The 18,894-nt window shown below is 34.6% G+C and overlaps 1 protein-coding gene across 1 annotated transcript in view; it reads right to left on the reverse strand.

The window, feature by feature from the left end:
* ENPP1 (ectonucleotide pyrophosphatase/phosphodiesterase 1) overlaps positions 1-18,894 on the reverse strand; it is a 96,612-nt gene extending 77,718 nt beyond the window's left edge. The window contains exon 1 of the mRNA XM_074309818.1: positions 18,639-18,894. Coding sequence (XP_074165919.1) covers positions 18,639-18,839 — 201 coding nt within the window. The 5' untranslated portion in view covers positions 18,840-18,894. The remainder of the gene's footprint in view (positions 1-18,638) is intronic.

Below are 18,894 nucleotides of genomic sequence, written 5' to 3' on the forward strand. Positions count from 1 at the left end.
ATTGTTGCTACTATGCATTCTAATTCATTCACTTTTTTTCATTTCTACTTTTTCACCTCACCTATAAAAAAAGAACTCATACAAAAACTAACATTTAAAGGAAAGCTAATATTAATGGTAAATTTAATATAATATTAGAGACTGTAAGCACTATGAAATAAGGGACAATAGCAGTCAACATGTACAATTCCTTATTACATATATTATCTTATTTAATCCTCACAATAACAAAAGTAGATTTTATTACTAAATCCACTGTGTAGAGAAAGACTTTGAGACTAAGAGAAGATAAATGATCTGCCTAGGGTCACATATCTAATTAGTATCTAAGACAGGATTTGAATTCAAGTATTGTGGCTCTAAATACAATACTCCACCCACTATACCACCTGCTGCAAGGTAGAGGAAAAAGAAAGGAGAGAAATGACCAAAGTGTCAGCTGATCATTTTGGGACAATGTCTTAATTCTCTAAATAGACATTCTTTTGTGGCCATTCTGGTAAAGACCAGCTGAATCAATCAATAAACATTTACTCTACTATGGGCCAGACACAGTACTGAACATCACTATTCTCTGAACTATTGAAATTGCTTGATGGGTCTTCCAACCTTCATTTTTTTCTCTCTTCAAATCAGCCTTCACATTGCTTATCTTCCTTTCATAGACCCTTGTCCTCATAAGTCTACAATGACTTTTTGTTGCTAAAGAACCAAAATTCAAACTCTTTCCCTTGGCATTTAGGGGCTCTACACAAAACAGTATGGCCCTTTGTAAGAACATTTGGTGACCACACTTTCTTGATTCTGCAAATGCTCAAACTACTCCAATTGGGATTTTAGATTATGTGTTATAGGGTGTTTGCAAAGAAATATTTTATTAGTAACATGAATTTTGACGGGTAAAAATTAACAAATCTTATTTATGGCATTATATATGATTTTATCCTTTTGATGATTTTAAAATTATTCCCTTGACAGGAATTAGCTGGAGAAAGAAACCAGAGGATATAATAAATTACACTCATTATTTTTTTGTTGTTGTTATTGAGCATTAATTATATGTGAATGATGTGTCAAAGTACAATGACTTCATTTTGAGGCATTTTATTTAGTGACAACAAACTTTTTTTTCCTATCTTGCTAGGGCCAGAATTGTAAAAGATACAAGTAAATTCTTAGAAAAGGTCTGATAATTTTGGTCCTGTCCTTGGCAGACTGATATCATTTTTTCCCAAACTGCCAGAATGGACAAAAATAAGATGCAGTAATGAGATAGCTGAAATTCTGTTTCCACTTAATTGCAATTACCAAGGACCCAAAGATAAAGATGTTAGTAAGGAAAAGTTAGAACTCAACCTGTAATTTTTTTGGTAGAAGAAATTCCCTTCTGCCTTTACAAGTCAGTACTTTCTTTGAAACTTACATACATTTAAAGAGCACAGAAGGAGTTAAGTGATTTGTTCAGGGTCACACAGCCAAGATGTTTCAGAGGAGGAACTAGAACTTAGGCTTTATTGGCTCCCATGAATAATATCCTCACCACTCCCCCCTTGATGTCCCTATAGCAGTTCAGATAGCAAGTGTATAAATAGTGATTTACTATAATCCAAAAACATTAAAATTTAAGTGATTGTTTATAAGAGATTATAGAGAAATAAAATCAAACTCAAACTTCAGAACAAAAGATTAAGATTTATCCTTGACTCTCCAAAAATCTCAATTCTTATTTTTGCAAAGATGAGAAAATATATTCACTAAGAGTAAGTCATCACTAAAAAGTCATCATTTATTTCCTCTAAATGACTATAGAGATTTTTGTCATGAACTCTATGTTTAAGCAGCTAGCAAATAGTTTCCTTATTTTGTAAATGAGGAGAAAAACAGGCATAAAAAGGTTGAGTGATTTTCCAAAAGCCACAGTTGCATTATTGGAATTTAGAATTTGGGGACATACTGGATAGAATTAAAATCTAATCTACACTCTAGCTATCTTCTTTCCATTAATTAGTTTTCCAATTAAAAAAAAAAAATTAGAGGGAAAAAAGTGAACTGATTCTGTGACCAAAATATAGATTGAAAATTCTGAGATTTTAAGTTCAAATACAACTGTAATATGTGGAATTGTGGGTTTGAATCCAGGAACAATTGAGGTCAAATTACCTCTTGCTGCATGAATCTAGGAGCATCATGACTTTTCTGAACCTCAGTTAATTCATGTTTAAAATGGGCACGATTTTATCTATAATATCCAACCCCCTAGTGTTGACACAAGATTAAAATAAAGTGTTTATAGTGAATATAAAGTGTTTAAACACTTTATAAAGGTAAAGTGCTATTCTTGTTTACCACTTATTTGAATATATCAATAAGAACCCCATGCCTTTACTTTGTCATCTTTCACATAAAATTGATAGGAGTAGTATTGCCCACTGGATGGAGATCTGTCCTCTGAATCAGAAAAACTTAGATTCTAGTGCCACATATGTAATAAACTGGTGTGTGATCTTGGGCAAGTGATTTAAATTCTTGATGCCTTAGACAACTAACTCTCTAATAATATAACTTACAGAGAGCTGATTTGCTTTGGAAGAAAAGATCCAGGCCAGCTGCTTTCTTACCATTGAAATCACAGATTCAGTTGAAAAAGCATTAATAATTTTTTAAAGTATAAGGATGGAGATCCATTGAATAGATCAATCCTACCCCCACTTATAATTAGTTACCTTTTCAGTTAAGAACACATCAAGTGAGTGAAACTATGACCTAGGTATAAATGAGGCTTAGACAGCACTATTAAATCACTTAAACAATCAAAAGCATAATAATAACTGTCAGTGGTCCTTGAAAATCATTGGATTAAATGGTATTGCAATTACAAATGAAATACTCTTAGATTGTTTTATATTTCAGATAAGTTCAAAACCCTGGATCAATTCAGTGATCAATTTTAAGAAAAGAATTTCAGCCAAGCTCTTAAGGCATAACTAGGAAGGAAAGAGGAAGGAGACAAGTAAAGCCTTGATCTCCTCTCCCAAACTCTTACCCAGAGAAGGATCTTATAAATTTTGAAGGGATAATTTATAGTCATATGAAAAAAAATGCTCTAAATCACTATGGGTTAGAGAAACTCCAATTAAAACAACTTTGGGGTACCATTTCACATGTATGAGATTGGCTAAGATTTCAGGAAAAGATATTGATAAATGTTAGAGGGGATGTGGGAAAACTGGGACACTAATGCATTGCTGGTGGAGTTATGAAATAATCAAACCGTTATGGAGACCATTTTGGAAGTATAAACTATATGGGGCTATAAAACTGCACATACTTTGAACCATCAGTGTCACTACTAAATCCATATCCCAAAGAGATTATAAAAAAGAGAAGAGGGCTCATATGTGTAAAAACATTTGTAGTAATTCTTTTTGTAGTGATTTGAAAATTGAGTGGATTTCCCATCTCTTTGGGAATGGCTAAATAAGTCATGGTATATGAATGTAATGAAATATTATTATCGTTCTATAAGAAATGATAACTAGTCTAATTTCAGAAAAGACTTACATTAATTGATGCTAAGTGAAGTGAGCAGAACCAAGAGAACATTGTACACAGTAGCAGCAAGATAATATAATGATCAACTATAATAACCTTAGCTCCTCAGCAATGTGGTGATCCAAGACAATTCTACCAGTTTTGGAGTAGAAAAAGCCATCCACATCCAGAGAGAAAACTACGGAGACAATATGGATGGAAGTATAGTATTTTCACCTTTTTTGTTTGTTTTGGCTTTTTACTTTTGTTTTTCCATTTTCTTTCTCATTTTTTTCCCCTTTTGGTCTGGTTTTCTTGCACATGACAAAAATGGAAATATGTTTAAAAGGAATGTTTATGTATAACATAGATAAGATTGCTAGCTGTCTGGGTAGAGGAAGATAAGATAAAAAGAGGGGAATTTGGAACTCAAAGTCTTATAAAAATGAATATTCAAACTATCTTTATATGTATTTGGAAAAATAAAATATTTTTGTGAAAAAAAAATTTTTTTGAGAGCTAAAGGATTTGGACTTTTCCCATCATCTTAGCAATGTTCTTAGGATAGCAACGACTGGTGGCATTAGAAGTCAAAAACAAACCAAATACACTGGGAAGTAGAAGCTTCAAAACTCTGCAAGAGTCCAACATAAAGCTCAACCATGCCTAATAGTAATTTTGTAAACACACCAAGAAGGCAAGAAAAAAAACTTTGAGCAACTAGGAATTGCAAGTAATCATTTGCCCCTTGTGTTTTTTGAACTTGAATCTATTCTTCCCTGAACTCAGTATATACCAGAGATAGCATATATCACAGACTTTGGAAGAGAGATTGTTTTATACCCTATGTTCTTATCATATATGACCTTATAATATCTCTATCTAAAAGCTAATAAAATGTAGCTGAGTAATATAAACTGATAATCCTAGGGAGTTGGGATAAAAGCATCATAAAAAAAAAAAAAAAAAAAAAAAAAAAAGAAAAGAAAGAAAACACACCCCAATCTCTTTGGGTTCAATTTTTCTGTGTAATTCAACAAACATTTAAGTATGTGAGCCAAGAACTGTACTGGGGATACAAAAAAAGGCAAAAAACAATCCTTTCCCTCAAGGAGCTTACCATCTAATTGAGGAAACAACATGCAAGCAAATAAGTACAAAGTGAATTATATATAGGATAAATAAGATTAACAGAAGACTGGAATTAAGAGGATGTGAAGAAGGCTTCTTCTAGGAGGCAGGATGGAATTGAAAGAAACCAAAGAGGTGAGTAGTCAGAATGGAAACAGATATAGGGGATACTAGAAAGAACTGTGGGGGTCAAGAAATGGAGTGTCTTATTTATGGAAGATCCAGGAGGCCAATGTCATCAGATGGAAGAGTACATATTGAGGAGCAAGGTATATGAAGACTGGAAAGATAGAAGGACACTAGATTATGAAAGGTTTTGAATACCAAACAGCATTTTTCAATTGCTCCTGGAAGTAACAGCAAACCACTAGAGTTTATTGAGTTATGAAATGGGGTGGATAAGGAGTAAGGGGAGGTTGACAAGATTGAACTCAGTGTTTTAAGAAAATCATTTTAATAACAGAATAGAGAATGTATTGGAGTAGGAAAAGACTGGAAGCAAGAAGACCCATCTGCAGTATTATTATTGCAGTAATCAAGGCTTAATCCTAGAATTTCATAGAGGAAAAAGTAATGAGTAGTACAGACCCTCAGGGGACCAGCCCTCAGGGGACTTGATTAGCCAGTGAGAGTGGGAATTTGAGATTAGCTCTAGAGCATGCATTTCAAAAGATAAAAATGACGCAAAGGCCCACATTTTCAAAAATGTTGTAATAATATAGTTATTTACATTTTCAATAGCAGAGCAAAATATCACTCACATTACTGTTTGTTTTGAGTACAGGGGAGAAGGAACACAATGCCCTTGGCTAAGGATGAGTTGTGGTAATAGTGGGTTGGGTAATTGAAATTGCAGTTTTGAAAACTTTTGAATAAAGCACTTTGTAGTTTTAGTTGGAAGAGTCGGTTGTACAGATGATGCTATTAGGTTCTTTTCCAAACCTCAATCATTAGGATAGGGAAGATTTCCCAATATGCTTGACATCCAACTGACTGGTAATATCATGGCTTCTCTGCTTTCCTATGAATGTTCCAGATATGCTAAGCATTTGATGAACTAGCTTAGAAAAAAAACATACTCCTGTATTTGTTGTTTGTTTTTCCCTCCCAAATGAGCTAACAATGGAAATTAAGAAAGAATTTAAGGAAAAAAATACTAAAATTAAACATAAAGTTAAAAGACTAAGTTTTGATGATGAAAAGCAGTTTTTAATTAAAATAATTTGTTTAGAATGTGATTATATTTAACTTTTAATTATGATGCCTTAGAGAGAGGATGAATTTTGTAAGAAATCTTGTAAAGGATCTGGTGCAAACACTCAGATGAAAAAAGGGTCAAGAAAGCTAAATCTTTGCCCAAGGCCACATAGCCAGGAAAAACCAGGTCTCCTGGGTTCCAGTATTATGCTCTTTCCTTCTAAAATTTTTAGTTCAATAAATCCTCCAAAAAAACCAGGAACAATTAAACTGTAAACTTTATTCACAGTGGGATTATTCTTCAACTTTCATCTGATACTTACAAAACAAACCTATACACATCCCATTATTCTCAATCTACCTCTGCTTTCCCACCATCATCACTATCGCCTCTAAGACCTAACATCCCTAAATCAAATGCACATAATTGCTAAAAATAAAAGGAAATAAATAAAATTTGTAGTATCTAATATATTTGATGAACATATCTATGAATTCTAAAGCCTCACATTTCACATAGCAGCAAGGGAAAATTTACTCATTTGATAACTGACAGGGATCTCAATGGTCATCTAGTCAAACCCATGCCTAAATTATACCATATCTTACAATCCTTTCAATCCCCCTCTATTTAAGTGTCCCCATAAGGAATTAAGGAGTGATTTCTCTAAGGTAGAAGATGGAGCCAACAGCTTATTCTCAAATGTATTTTGATGTGTCAACTAGTATCAAGCAATTCAACAGGAAACATTGTAATAACTTAGAACTCTGCCAGAGTGAGCAAATCACTTCATGTCTTAACTAGTTATCTCGAATCCTGGCAATGGTCATCCTTAGTAACTTTTTTCTTTATAGTCAGAAACAATAGAATAATTTGAATAGTAGTTCCAATTTCCAAGACTCTTTCCTATTAACCACAATGATTTTTTAACCTTAAACACAAAAGAGAATCAATTATCTAAATCAAAGAGGTTTGGGCAAATCAAATTCATAAGAGGTCGCCAAGAAAAGTTTTATTTGGCTCTAAGAGAATAACCACCAAAACAGAAAAGTAAGCTTTCTTCTTACTTCAAATGCTATTTCATTTTTGTCTTTCTCATCCCAGAGCCTAGTACATGGGAGGCACTTAATGTTTGCTGATTAGCCAACTTAATTAACATTTTTATTTTTTAAAAAGTGTTCAAATAGAAAAGGAGCATCAAATTAGTAGCAAATTCCTTTGTTCTCATTGTCTTCAATCATCATTACCATATGATATTAAAAGATTATCAGTAATATGTCTGTTCTCTTATATTTAAGGTTAATAGCTGGAAATTTAAACACCCGTTTGGTGGGCTAAAAGTGTATAAAACAAAGAATCAACAGGACAAATAATAATCATAAGGTCACTTTCCACTATATTTGAAGGATAATCATGGATTTTTTTTTTTTTTTTTTTTTTTTAGTGAGAAGGATCTCTTAATCCCAAATGAGGAAACTGAGATGCAGAGATGCAGAGATATTCAGAGATTTGTCCAAAGTCACATGAATAGTGACAATAAAAGGGCTTGAACCTCGGTTCTCGGACTCCAAAGCTAATTCTTTCCACTGTACTGTTTATTGTCCTTCCTGATTTATTAGCATCTCTCTCAAAATCCTCAAATTCAAACAGTTATATTATTGTCACACTCCAGATGAATTTTATGGAGTGTGATTTTACCATTACTCAAGAGTCTTAGAAGGACCAGAATTTATGAATATTTCAAAGAACTAAACAAATTTTGGAGACAATCGATATACCTGATCCTTCTGCTGATATACCAACAATACTTAAAAAGCTTATTTAGACTCACAAAAGAGGTGATAGAAAAGGAAAAGGTAATATATTACTTTCGCCTCAGGGATACCCATCCCCATTCCATTCTCAGAAGGAGGGAAAGGAGAAACTGGATTAAAAAGAATTATAGGTCTCCAAAAGTTTCCTCCTACAAGGTTATTCTTGTCTCAACAGTTTCCTCATTTTAATTAAGAAAAAAAAAAATTCTTATTCCTGTCCAACTCTAAATCAAAGCCGAAAAGCAAAAGGTGGAAAGAACATTGTGTTCATATAGTGATTGATTCCAACTTGCTTTTCTCTAAATTCATCTTTTAAAACACAGTCAATATGCCACCTTGAATTTAATCAAGAAGAATTCTCGGAGGAAACAGCCAATAAAAACAGAACTGAAAGAAGTCTTTATGCAACAGGTGATGATGGGATTTAAATAAACTTAAATGAGGTGTTCACAAACACATTTTCTACCTCTGCTTAGGGCCCAAAGGAAATTTATTTACAGCTATGTACATATGTACATAAAATGTAGACTGGAATCTCTTAGTGAAATAGTAAGTTCAGGGAGAAAAGAAAGAAATATAAATATATTTGACTATGTGTAGTCCTAAACCCATTTGATTAAATCTGTAAACACATTTGGATAAAGAATCTAGAAATCTGATATAGGAAAAGCCTTTAGAAATTTTGCCATTGAATTTAAGAAAATATTTTATTGATAGTTAACATTTTTTTTCCTTCTTTTTTTTTTTTTTTTTTTTTTTTTTTTAAACTGAGCATCTTCTTTGTTATATGAATGTTAGCTAGCTATAGAAGGGAGCATACATATGGTCTAAGGCATGGTCCCTGCCCTCAGGAAGCTTTAGTTCCAATAGGAAATAGGAGGCATACAGGTGTGAAATAGTTATGTTACCATTTAAAAGTAGCCTTTGAGGGGCAGCTAAGTGGTGCAGTGGATAGAGCACCAGCCTTAAATTCAGGAGGACTGAGTTCAAATCTGGTCTCAGACACTTAACACTTCCTAGCTGTGTGACTCTGGGCAAGTCACTTAACCCCAGCCTCAGGGGGCGGGGGGGGGGGGGGGGGGAAGTAGCCTTTGATTAAGTGGCAAAGCAAAGGGTTGCCTGGCTATTTAAACTTCCAAATATTGAGGGTTAAAAGAGTCAAAGCAGGAGGAAACTAGTAATTAATTATTTAATAGCTGACTCCTTGGGGATTATGCCACAGCTCTCTTCTATTGTTCTGATTCAGTTACCCTAATTATCCTGACACTCCTGCCCGGGTTTCCCTGCATCTCAGTCCTGCAAAACTTCCCCTCCTTCTTTATCAGAGTATTTGATAAGAATAAAAGAACTTATGTTTTAGAATATCAGAATGCCTCTCCCCATCCCAAGCTATTGGAATGTCAAATAGTCTTATCAAGATGCCTCTCCCCATGTCCGGGGTGCCTCCCCATGATGATGTCATCTCATCTCCGGTAGCTCATCCCACCCTGTCAAGAGTCTCATTTCTGCTCTCAGCACCCTGACCTCTGCCCTTGCCTCAGTCTACCCCCTGAGTCTGAACCACGTGTATTTTGAGAACTCACATTGTGCACTGGATTCTTGGAGACAATAGTCTCATGCAGCCCTGGGACCAAACCCATGGATCCATCTGGTCCCAATATATCTCTACATTTAATAAATTATTAAATACTCTCTAATCTCTATCTTGCTCAGTTTCTCCAGCATTACAAAGTAATGTACACATAACATACATTTAAATTTGGCCACCATCATTAACTTTTTTTCATCACTTTCTTGTCTAGTTAATAAAAAATGTTAAACCATAATTTGAAGTATTTGCATAGTTCTGATGCATAAAAGCTTACAGTAAAAAGTCAGCAAGAAGCTCTCATAAATCTGTAGAAGCAGACTTTAGCACACCCTGGAGTTAAAGAAAGAAATGTAAAGAGTAATGAGGTCAGGGTAGCAATTCCTGGTTTGAAATAAACAAGTGATAAATACACAATGGTCATTCTCTTTGTCAAAAAGTAGGTTTATTTAGAGGAAGAGATTATAGGCAAAATAAGAGATAAAATAGACACCAGAATTGACAGATGTGAAATAAGAATTTGGAAAACAATAAGATTACCAAGGAAAGGAATTGGAAGAATCCACTAAAGAAATATGACATTAAGCTTGGGTGTACCATTTACTGGCGATTAGACTCATATAGGAGTCTAGCAGACTAACCAGAGTTAGTTAAGAGTACGGAGAAAGACATCATTTTAAAGGGAAAACACTATGAGAGAGAAAGAGAGAATACCTCATAGTGGGTATGGTTCTGAAAAAGACTTAGCAAAAATCTTCAGCATTAGCAGATCTTTTTTGGGGGGAAATACAGCCTTGAGGGTTTCTCAAGACCAGAGAAGAATTCAGTAGCTCATACCTGTCTAAAGATATGCTAATTCATATCTCAAAGATTGCTTAAAGATGCCTGGAGATTTGAGGGACAGACAAAAGAATTTCTTTCTCACATCACTCAATACAAACAGGATAGTCTGGGAATTAATTATTTTTAATAATAGCTGGTTGGGCTTCTTCCTGACCAGAGAAGAGATAAGTCCACAACAGAGAGTATAAACTAAGATCTGGGTTCTAAATTCAGAGAGACAAAGAGGAGAATAGTTTAAAAAAAAAAAAAAAAAAGTCTTCTGAGCCAGAGAAACAATATGAATGAAGTATATTTAAGCTAGTGAGAAGGGTCTCATATGACTGACTGCTAGAATAGTGAAAAACAAAAGATGGAAAAAAGAAATTGGGAATTGAACTCCAGAACACTTTAAATGCTTGGAGTATGCTGTGGAGTATGTGCTTATATGAGGTAGATTCAGAAGTCCACAAAAAGCTGTGTGGGCAGATGTACACAAAAGACAATTGTAACTTCTGAAGGCCTAACAAGTAAAGGTTTTTTACATATACCATACTTGACCCCATTTGTTAGCCTACTTTCAGCATCTTCATTTTGTAGACTTTCCTTAACCAACCTTTAAGATAAGAGTTTTGTTTCCTGGCACTATCCTTCACCTTTCCTTGATACTGTTGTTTATTTTATGGACTCCTACTAAATAACTAAAATGTTTTGACTCTATTATGAATTACTGAATGCTATTGTTGGGGTTCAAAGGCGACCACGAAAAGGTTGGGGTTCCAGACTGGTGTCACAAGATGAAAAAAATTTGCAGGCTCCGACAAAAATTTATTATAATTGTAATGCCAACTGAAGCGGGCTGTTTCAAAAAAACCAGAAGCCAGATAATTTTATAGGAAAAAGATAGAAAGATCAGGTGCTTCACATCTCTGATATGCTACTTTTATGGCTTAAAAGTAGAATTGAGGTCGGGTTGAAGAGTACTGAATTCTATAGTTTAGAAGTGTAGTTGCACCCTGTTATTGAATTCTGTAGCTTAAATTGTCTCAGAGACTTTGCTATTACTGACCAACAATCTGACAGCCAGCATTGTTCCAAACTACTACACTCCCAAAGTCAGGTAGCCTTAGGATTATTGTTACATTTTCCCTAGGAGCTATATATCACTATGAGAATTAAAGAAAATTTAATAATTTTAAAAAATGTTTATGACATTTTGCATGTTGTTTATGCTTGAAATTTACCTAGAATATATTGGCCATACTGATGTTTATCTAAATCATGAATCATGAACAATCCATTATTTGATTAGTTGAATTAACTAAATCAAACTGTTATGATTTTAATATAATATCAGGTTTAATAACTTAAAGAAGCAAATGCTTTACATATTTATTTTTTTATTCACTCCATTGATCAACAAGCATGAGTACTAGAAATACACAGAAAAGGCAAAAAATAGTCTCCTCCATAAGAAATTTACATTCAGTTTAGGGGAAACAACATGTACATTAAACTAATTGATACAAGATAAAATATAGGGTATAAAGAAGATGCTGTAGAGGATAAGTCCCTAGCAATTGGGGAAGGAGAATTGTCTCAGAAAGGTTCTTCTTGTATGGGATGAACTGAGTGAAGACACTCTCGTAATAATATAACTGTGACTTGAGATGAAACTTTATAATAACAAGTAGAGCTATAACTAAGAAAAAGTTGCAGATGTTCATCCCCTTCTGTTTCCCACTACTTCTTAATTAGCATGTAAGTATTAATTAAGCATTTAAGCAATTTATTCTTTTGTTTCTGGGTTAGATTTCTACCCAAACAAATGGGAGAAAAGGCCAGGCAGGAGGGTGGGGACTTCTGTATTCAGGCTATTTAATCTTGTGTTTTGTAGTTTTTACTTTTCGCTGCTTTCATTAACAAACACCTGGTCAAGCAGGATGATTTCAGAAAGGCCTGGAGAGACTTACATGAACTGATGCTGAATGAAATGCAAGAGCAGGAAATCATTATATACTTCAACAACAATACTATACGATGATCAATTCTGATGGACATGGCTCTCTTCAACAATGAGATGAAACAAATCAGTTCCAATATAGCAGTAATGAATTGAACCAGCTCCACCCAGCTGATTCTTCTTGTACAGCAAAATAACTGTATGGTCATGTATACATATATTGTGTTTAACATATACTTTAATATATTAAACATGTATTGATCTACCTGCCATCTGGGGGAAGGGGTGGGGGTGAAGGAGGGGAAAAATTGGAACAAAAGGTTTGCAACTATCAATGCTGAAAAATTGCCCATGCATATATCTTATAAATAAAAAGCTATTAAAAAAAAAAAAAAAAAAAAAAAAAACAACAGCTGGTCAAACGGGAGAAAGATACCCTTTCTCACAAGATCATAATAAACTTCTTTTTTGCTTTTTCTTATTCTGAGAGTTTCTGATTGTTTTTGTGGTTGCTATTGTGTCACACATTCTTATGCTGAGTTTTAAAGGAAGCTAGAGATTCTACCAGGTGACAATAAGAGAAAGATCAGTGTGTTTAATAGTAATAAACAAGTTCAAAAGAGGGACAGATTTGAACAGGAATAATAATGAGTTCTGTTTTGGACATTTTGAATTTGAGTGTGTCTGGTACACAGTAGTTGATAGATAATGATATGGAACAGGAGTTCAAAAGACAGAAGGCTGAATAAATAGGTCTGATGTATCTGAAGAGATGAAAATTGAATTCATGGGAGCTGATAAGATTACTAAGTGAAAGATTATAAAGAGAAACAGCCTAAAACTGAATTATATCATTCTATAGTTACTGAGAATTACATAAAGATCCAAGAAAGGAGACTGAGAAAGAATTGTTAGAAAAAATAGGAGATAAAATCAAGAAAAAAAAGTCAGAAAAACCCAGAGAGAGGTTATCCTAGGAGGAAAAAGTGGTCAGTATTGTCAAATGTTTCAAAGGTCAAGAAGAGGATTGAGAAAAAGTCCTTAGATTTGTCAATGATAAGATCATTTGTAACTTTGAAAAGAAAAGTTTCAAGATAAATTATGAAGACACAAGGTGATTTACAGAAGGTTCAGAAAAGAATGAAAGGAGAAGAAATTTAGGTATTTAGTAAAGATGACTTTTTCAAGTAAGAGAGATATAGAATGATAGCTGGTGGAAAGATCTAGTGTGGATTTTTAAATATGGGGAAGACTTGGGTATGTTTGTATGCAACAAGGAAGGAACCAATAGGTACTGAGTGCTTGATGACTGGAGCCAGCAGAGATAATAGTAGAAGCAATCTACTGGAGAAGATGGGTATAGAATCAAGAACACATATAGAGAACTTGGTTCTGGCAATGTGCACCAGATTTTGAGTAGTGGACCTGGGTTTGAACCCAATTCTGCTGCTCCCTATATAATGTTGAGCTTCAATGTCCTCATCTTTAAAATGAAAGGAATGGACTGGAAGACTTCAAAAAGTTCTTGCATACGTAAAATTAGTACCTTATAGCTTTTTTTCACCTTTGTAAAATAGATAAATAAGTGGACTTGGCAAATTAAAATCACAAAATGTTAGAGAAAGAAGGAATCAAAGATATATATATATATATATATATATATATATATATATATATATATATATATATATATATATATATATATATATATATATATAATATATATGTTTTAATCCCTGAATTTTTCAGATGAAGAAATTGAAGTCTAGAAAGGTAAAATAACTAGACCAAGGTCATCACACTGCAACTAAGCAATAGAGATGGATATGAATTTTCCATCTCCCATTCTAATTTTTCCCATTACATAAGAAAACTCAATAGGATTTTTTGAAATCTGAAATCATAATATTTTAGAATTGCAGTATTTTAAAACCAGGAGACCTCAGAGACTACTGTGGCCAATGGCCTGAGTTCCATCTTCCCAATCCAATCCTACACCTCAAACTTTTTCATATAATTTACCCATTCTCTTTTGTGCCACTCAGAAATAGTGGCTCTTTAAAAAAAAAAAAAAAAAAAAAAAAAAAAAGACTAACCTCTTTATTTTTGCCTTTGAATTAACCCCTATCCTGTGTTTTTTGGGAACCTTTCATATTATTCACCCATCATCTTCTGTCTCTCTATCCATTGGATCTCTTTCTTTTTAGGTCTTTGTTAATAAAAAAAAAAATTTCATTTGATCTTGCTATATACTCAAAATGTATCACTCCATTTTCCTCTTCAGTTTCACAGATGAACTCTTTATGTCTACTTGATTGCTAAATCAAGTTATTTTAGGGAATGACTAAACAAATTATAATATATGAATAAAATGGATTATTACCACACTTAAAGAAGTACAGAAAAGCACAGTTTTGGAGAAACTGAGGATGATTTTTTTATTGATTGATGCAGTCAAGTGATAAACATCTGAAGAACAATTTATACAATAATATATTCTAAAGAAAAAACTTTAAAGAAGTAAAAAGTTTGATTAATGCGATGACTAACCATATTTTTTTGGGGGGAGGATAATAAAGCACGTCTCTTGCCAGGTCATAATCCTAAGTAAGTAAAATAAGACATTAATTTTCAGATGTAAACAACTTGGTGATTTTTTTATGCTTTGATTATGCATACTTATTTGCGGCGGTTATTTTTTTTTCTATTGAGGTAAAGGCAGGGAAGAGGCGGATTGATAGTTGTCTTCAAGTATTTGAAAAACTATGATATGAAAAAGGAATTATGCTCAGTCTCACAAGACAGAACTAAAAACAATGTGTAAAGAAGCTACAGAAAGACTAATTGAGTCTTGATAGAAACCAAAACATTTTAACAATTAGAGCTGTCCAGATTATTCCTGAGTGGAGCATCTGCTATGGTAACAGATTTCCCTTCACTACAAGCTTATCGCTATTGTCCATCATTCTCAAAGAAGACCAAAATGATATTACTATTTTGGAGCCAAGGTACAGTGTACTCAACTGTGACTAATCAAATCAATGTGAGCTCAGAAGGCTCTACTTCATGTCAGGTACAAATAGTCCACACAAATATTTAGAGTGTAGATGTTTCTGAATTCATGTATCTCACATTTCTTTTGAGCTACTGTAATTCTGCTTGGTTCATAGAGCACAGCACCTTCTTTGTTGTGGGTACACCATGCTGGGTAGTCCTTTGCCCATGTCTCACAATCAATTCCAAAATTCTTCTGAAAGACCTTGAGAGTATCTTTGCATCATTTCTTCTGACCTCCATGTGAGTGTTTTTCTTTGTGCATTCTCCATAAAAGTCTTTTAGGGAAATGTAAATCTGGCATTTGAACAACACGACCAGCCCATCAGTGTTGTGCTCTTTATAGTAGAGTTTGAAAACATGACAGTTTCGTTTGAGAAAAGACTTCAATGTTAGGTACCTTACCTTGCCAGATGATATTCAGAATCTTAAGACAATTCAAATGGAACCATTTCAGTTTCCTGACATGTTGCTGGTAATTCTGTTCAGATTTCATAGGCATACAACAATGAGATCAGAATAATGGCTCTATAGAAGTTCAGTTTGGTAGGTAATCTAGTACTCCTTCTCTCCCACACTTTTCTTTAGAGCCTTTCAAACACTGAGCTAGATCTGGCAATGAGTATGTCAATAGACTTATAAGCAAAAGCTTGATGAACACTTGCTGGAGATGTGATGGAAGGAAACACACACTAGATTGCCCTTGAAAGTACTTGTCAACTCGAGTTCCTTCAAGAATGAAGTGATGAGCCTATAGTGAAGAGGAACCTGCTACTGTGGCAGAGGTTCTACTCAGAAATAGTCTGGACAGCTCTGACTTTCAAAAACTTCATCTTTTTTCAAGGGATAGGTTTCCTGATCTTCTCCAACTGAAAGTTTTTTTTTTTTTCTTCAAGTATTCCAAGAAAATTTTGCCTTTATTTCTTCTTTGCCCTATAATTTTGTATTGTATTATTGTAAATTATATTATACTATCTGTGTACACTTCAGTAGATTTGTGATCTCATCAATATGAATATTCCTGTCAACAATGCTGGCTCTTGTTAAGAAGGTATTTGTAGGACTTTCTCCCTCCTCCCTTACATTAATCTTAAATCCGCTTCTGTCACCCACTGCCACTATTTCTGCCCTTTCCTTCCAAGTGAATTAAATCAAATTCCTTTTCTGCCTGATGTTTCTCCAACTCAATATAACAAGCATTCATTAAATGTCTACTCTATATATGGCAGTGGAAATACAAAGACAAATCAAAAAAGCAAAAAAACAAAAAAACAAGAAATGCAAATAAAAAACTCAGTCCCTGACCTCTGGTAGTTTACAGAATAAATGTTAATAGTTTCTTCAATTTATCTTTATGTAACATCATCTCCCATCATTTCACCATCTCTCTCCCTCTTCATAACACTATTCCATATTCTCTGTATTCTAATTAAACTGACCACTATTACTCTTTCCCCACCCATAGATTCTCATGTTTCAAAGAATTACCTTAAGTTGCTTGATGTGTCTGCAATGTCCTCCCTTCTCTCCTCCAGGGAAATACAATAATTATCCATCTTTTAAAGCCTAACTAAATTGTCACTGACTCTTTAAAACTTTTTTCTGATTTTTCTCCTGTAAATGCTAACATAGCACTTTGTCATTTAACTCCCATAAGATCACAGCTGTAGAGGTCAAGGGAACTTCAAGGGTTGATTAGTATAAATTTTACAGATGAAGTAACTGAAGTTCATTGAGGTTGAATGACTTTTCCAAAGCCAAATAATAGGAAGCATCAAGAGCAAGATTTAAACTGAGATCCTCTGACTTAAGACAGTGTTCTTTTCTCTATGCTAAGCTTCCTCCCTAATATATTTATGATGTAGCACAAGCAGAAGGAAAGTAGCTTATTGGAAAAAAATGAAGAATAATATAGTCTAGAATTAAGTGAATACAGGAGAAGCTAAGTGATGCAATAGATTGAGCTCCAGTTCAGAAGTCAGTAAACTCTGAGACACTTCAGAGTCACTTAACCCTGTTTGCCTCAGTTTCCTCATTTATAAAATGAGTTGAAGAAGGAAATGGCAAACTACTTCAGTATTTTTGCCAAGGAAACCCCAAATGAAGTCACAAGAAGTTGGACACAAGTCTTATACCCCAAATAAATGCTTATACAATTGAAGTCATAAAACTATCAATATAACATTATTGATTCCTATAACGTATGAATATTGACTTTTCTATTAAATGAAAATTCCTATGCTATGACCAATAAGATATAGCAATAGGACTTTCTGAAATCATGATTACATTTACAAAAATCTATCTTAAAATCTTTTCTTAAGCCTTCATGACTCCAATGACTTAAAACTCTGACAGGTATCTTAACTCTAGGGACCTAGTCTCCCTGTTCCCTTGTTCACCCAAAGGATGTAAAAACAAGAGAAAGACCAAAACCATACTCAGTACTAAAGACATCAAATACCTTCCCTGTTTTGTTTACTTCCTAGAAAATTTGAGCCTTTCTAGGCTTATTGAAGAAGATTTAACTTCAAGGTGATGATTTTCTTTTTTATCATTTTGTTTAGTCTTCACAACTCAGCCATTAAAAAAAAAAAATTTATACAAGTCCAAAGACTATTTCAAATTCAATGAATGATGTTGGATAGTCATTATATTTATCAAAGAGTTAAACTCTTTGAAAGATTTACATCAACATATTCATGAAAGATTATACAATATATTATATTTACATCAAAGTATAATATATTCTACTTATCTGAAAGTCAACATGATAGAGAACTGGCTTTGGTATAATCAAGATCTAGTTTCAAGTCTCACCTCCCTCCCACTAGCCCACCTCTATCAAACTGCCATCCTAACAGTGTGACTCTCAATTTCTCAATGATCCAGGAAACTCTAGAACTGTAAATTGAAAAGCTGTTGTTGCTCTATCTGGACAAGAGTTTCCTCACGTGGAGCTCTCTACAGTAAAAAAATCACAGGTCCAGTATTTTTTTTAAGAATATTGTTAAAATTGTTAGAAGCATGTGTAAATAGTGGTGATACATGATGTGATTATTCTGTGTAATTATTAACATGGTAACGATAATAATTACAAGTAAACCTCCATGTTTCCAGTACTCCAATTGTAGTGAGACAACAGTACAGCTATTCTTGTAGCTGGTGTCTCTCCAGTCTGTCTAGTCTGTCTCTCAATTAGTTTGACCTCAGTTTTTCTGTCTACCTGTCTTGTCAGTATATCAGTCTTTCAGTCAGTTTGTATGTCTTGTCAATCTGTCAGTGATTGTTTGTCTGCCTATCTTGTCAGTCGGTCAGTCTCAGCAGTCTGTCAGATTGCCTGCCCGCTTCCCCACAGTCTGCCCCGGAGCCAGGTGGTCAGATCACAAGGTCTGTGCAGGGCTAAGGTAGAGCCCTTTCCAGCAAGCACTGCGGTCCTGGCACAGACCCCGGGCGGGGGCGGAGAAAAGGCGGCACCTGCTCCAGAGACTGGGTCGGGCCCCTGGAGCGGACCCGGACGGTCCAACGGACCTCACTCACCAGGGAGAGCACTTTGTAGGTGTTGGGATTCTTGGCTTTGTGAGCCCGCGCGCCTTTCTCGGGCTGCTGATCGTCACCCAAGTCCAGAGGAGTCAGCATGTTCACAGCCTGAGGGTCCCCGGCAGTGTCCCCGTAGACCTGCTCCTTGCCTGTCCCTGCGCGGCTCTCCTTGGTGCCCCGGTGGAAGCCGTCCCTCTCCATGGTTGGCTCAGGCTTTCTGCTTCTCGGACTACTCTGCCGGCTGCCTGACTTTAAT

Source organism: Sminthopsis crassicaudata, chromosome 4 (assembly GCF_048593235.1).
Source record: "Sminthopsis crassicaudata isolate SCR6 chromosome 4, ASM4859323v1, whole genome shotgun sequence".
Classification (NCBI taxonomy): Eukaryota; Metazoa; Chordata; class Mammalia; order Dasyuromorphia; family Dasyuridae; genus Sminthopsis; species Sminthopsis crassicaudata.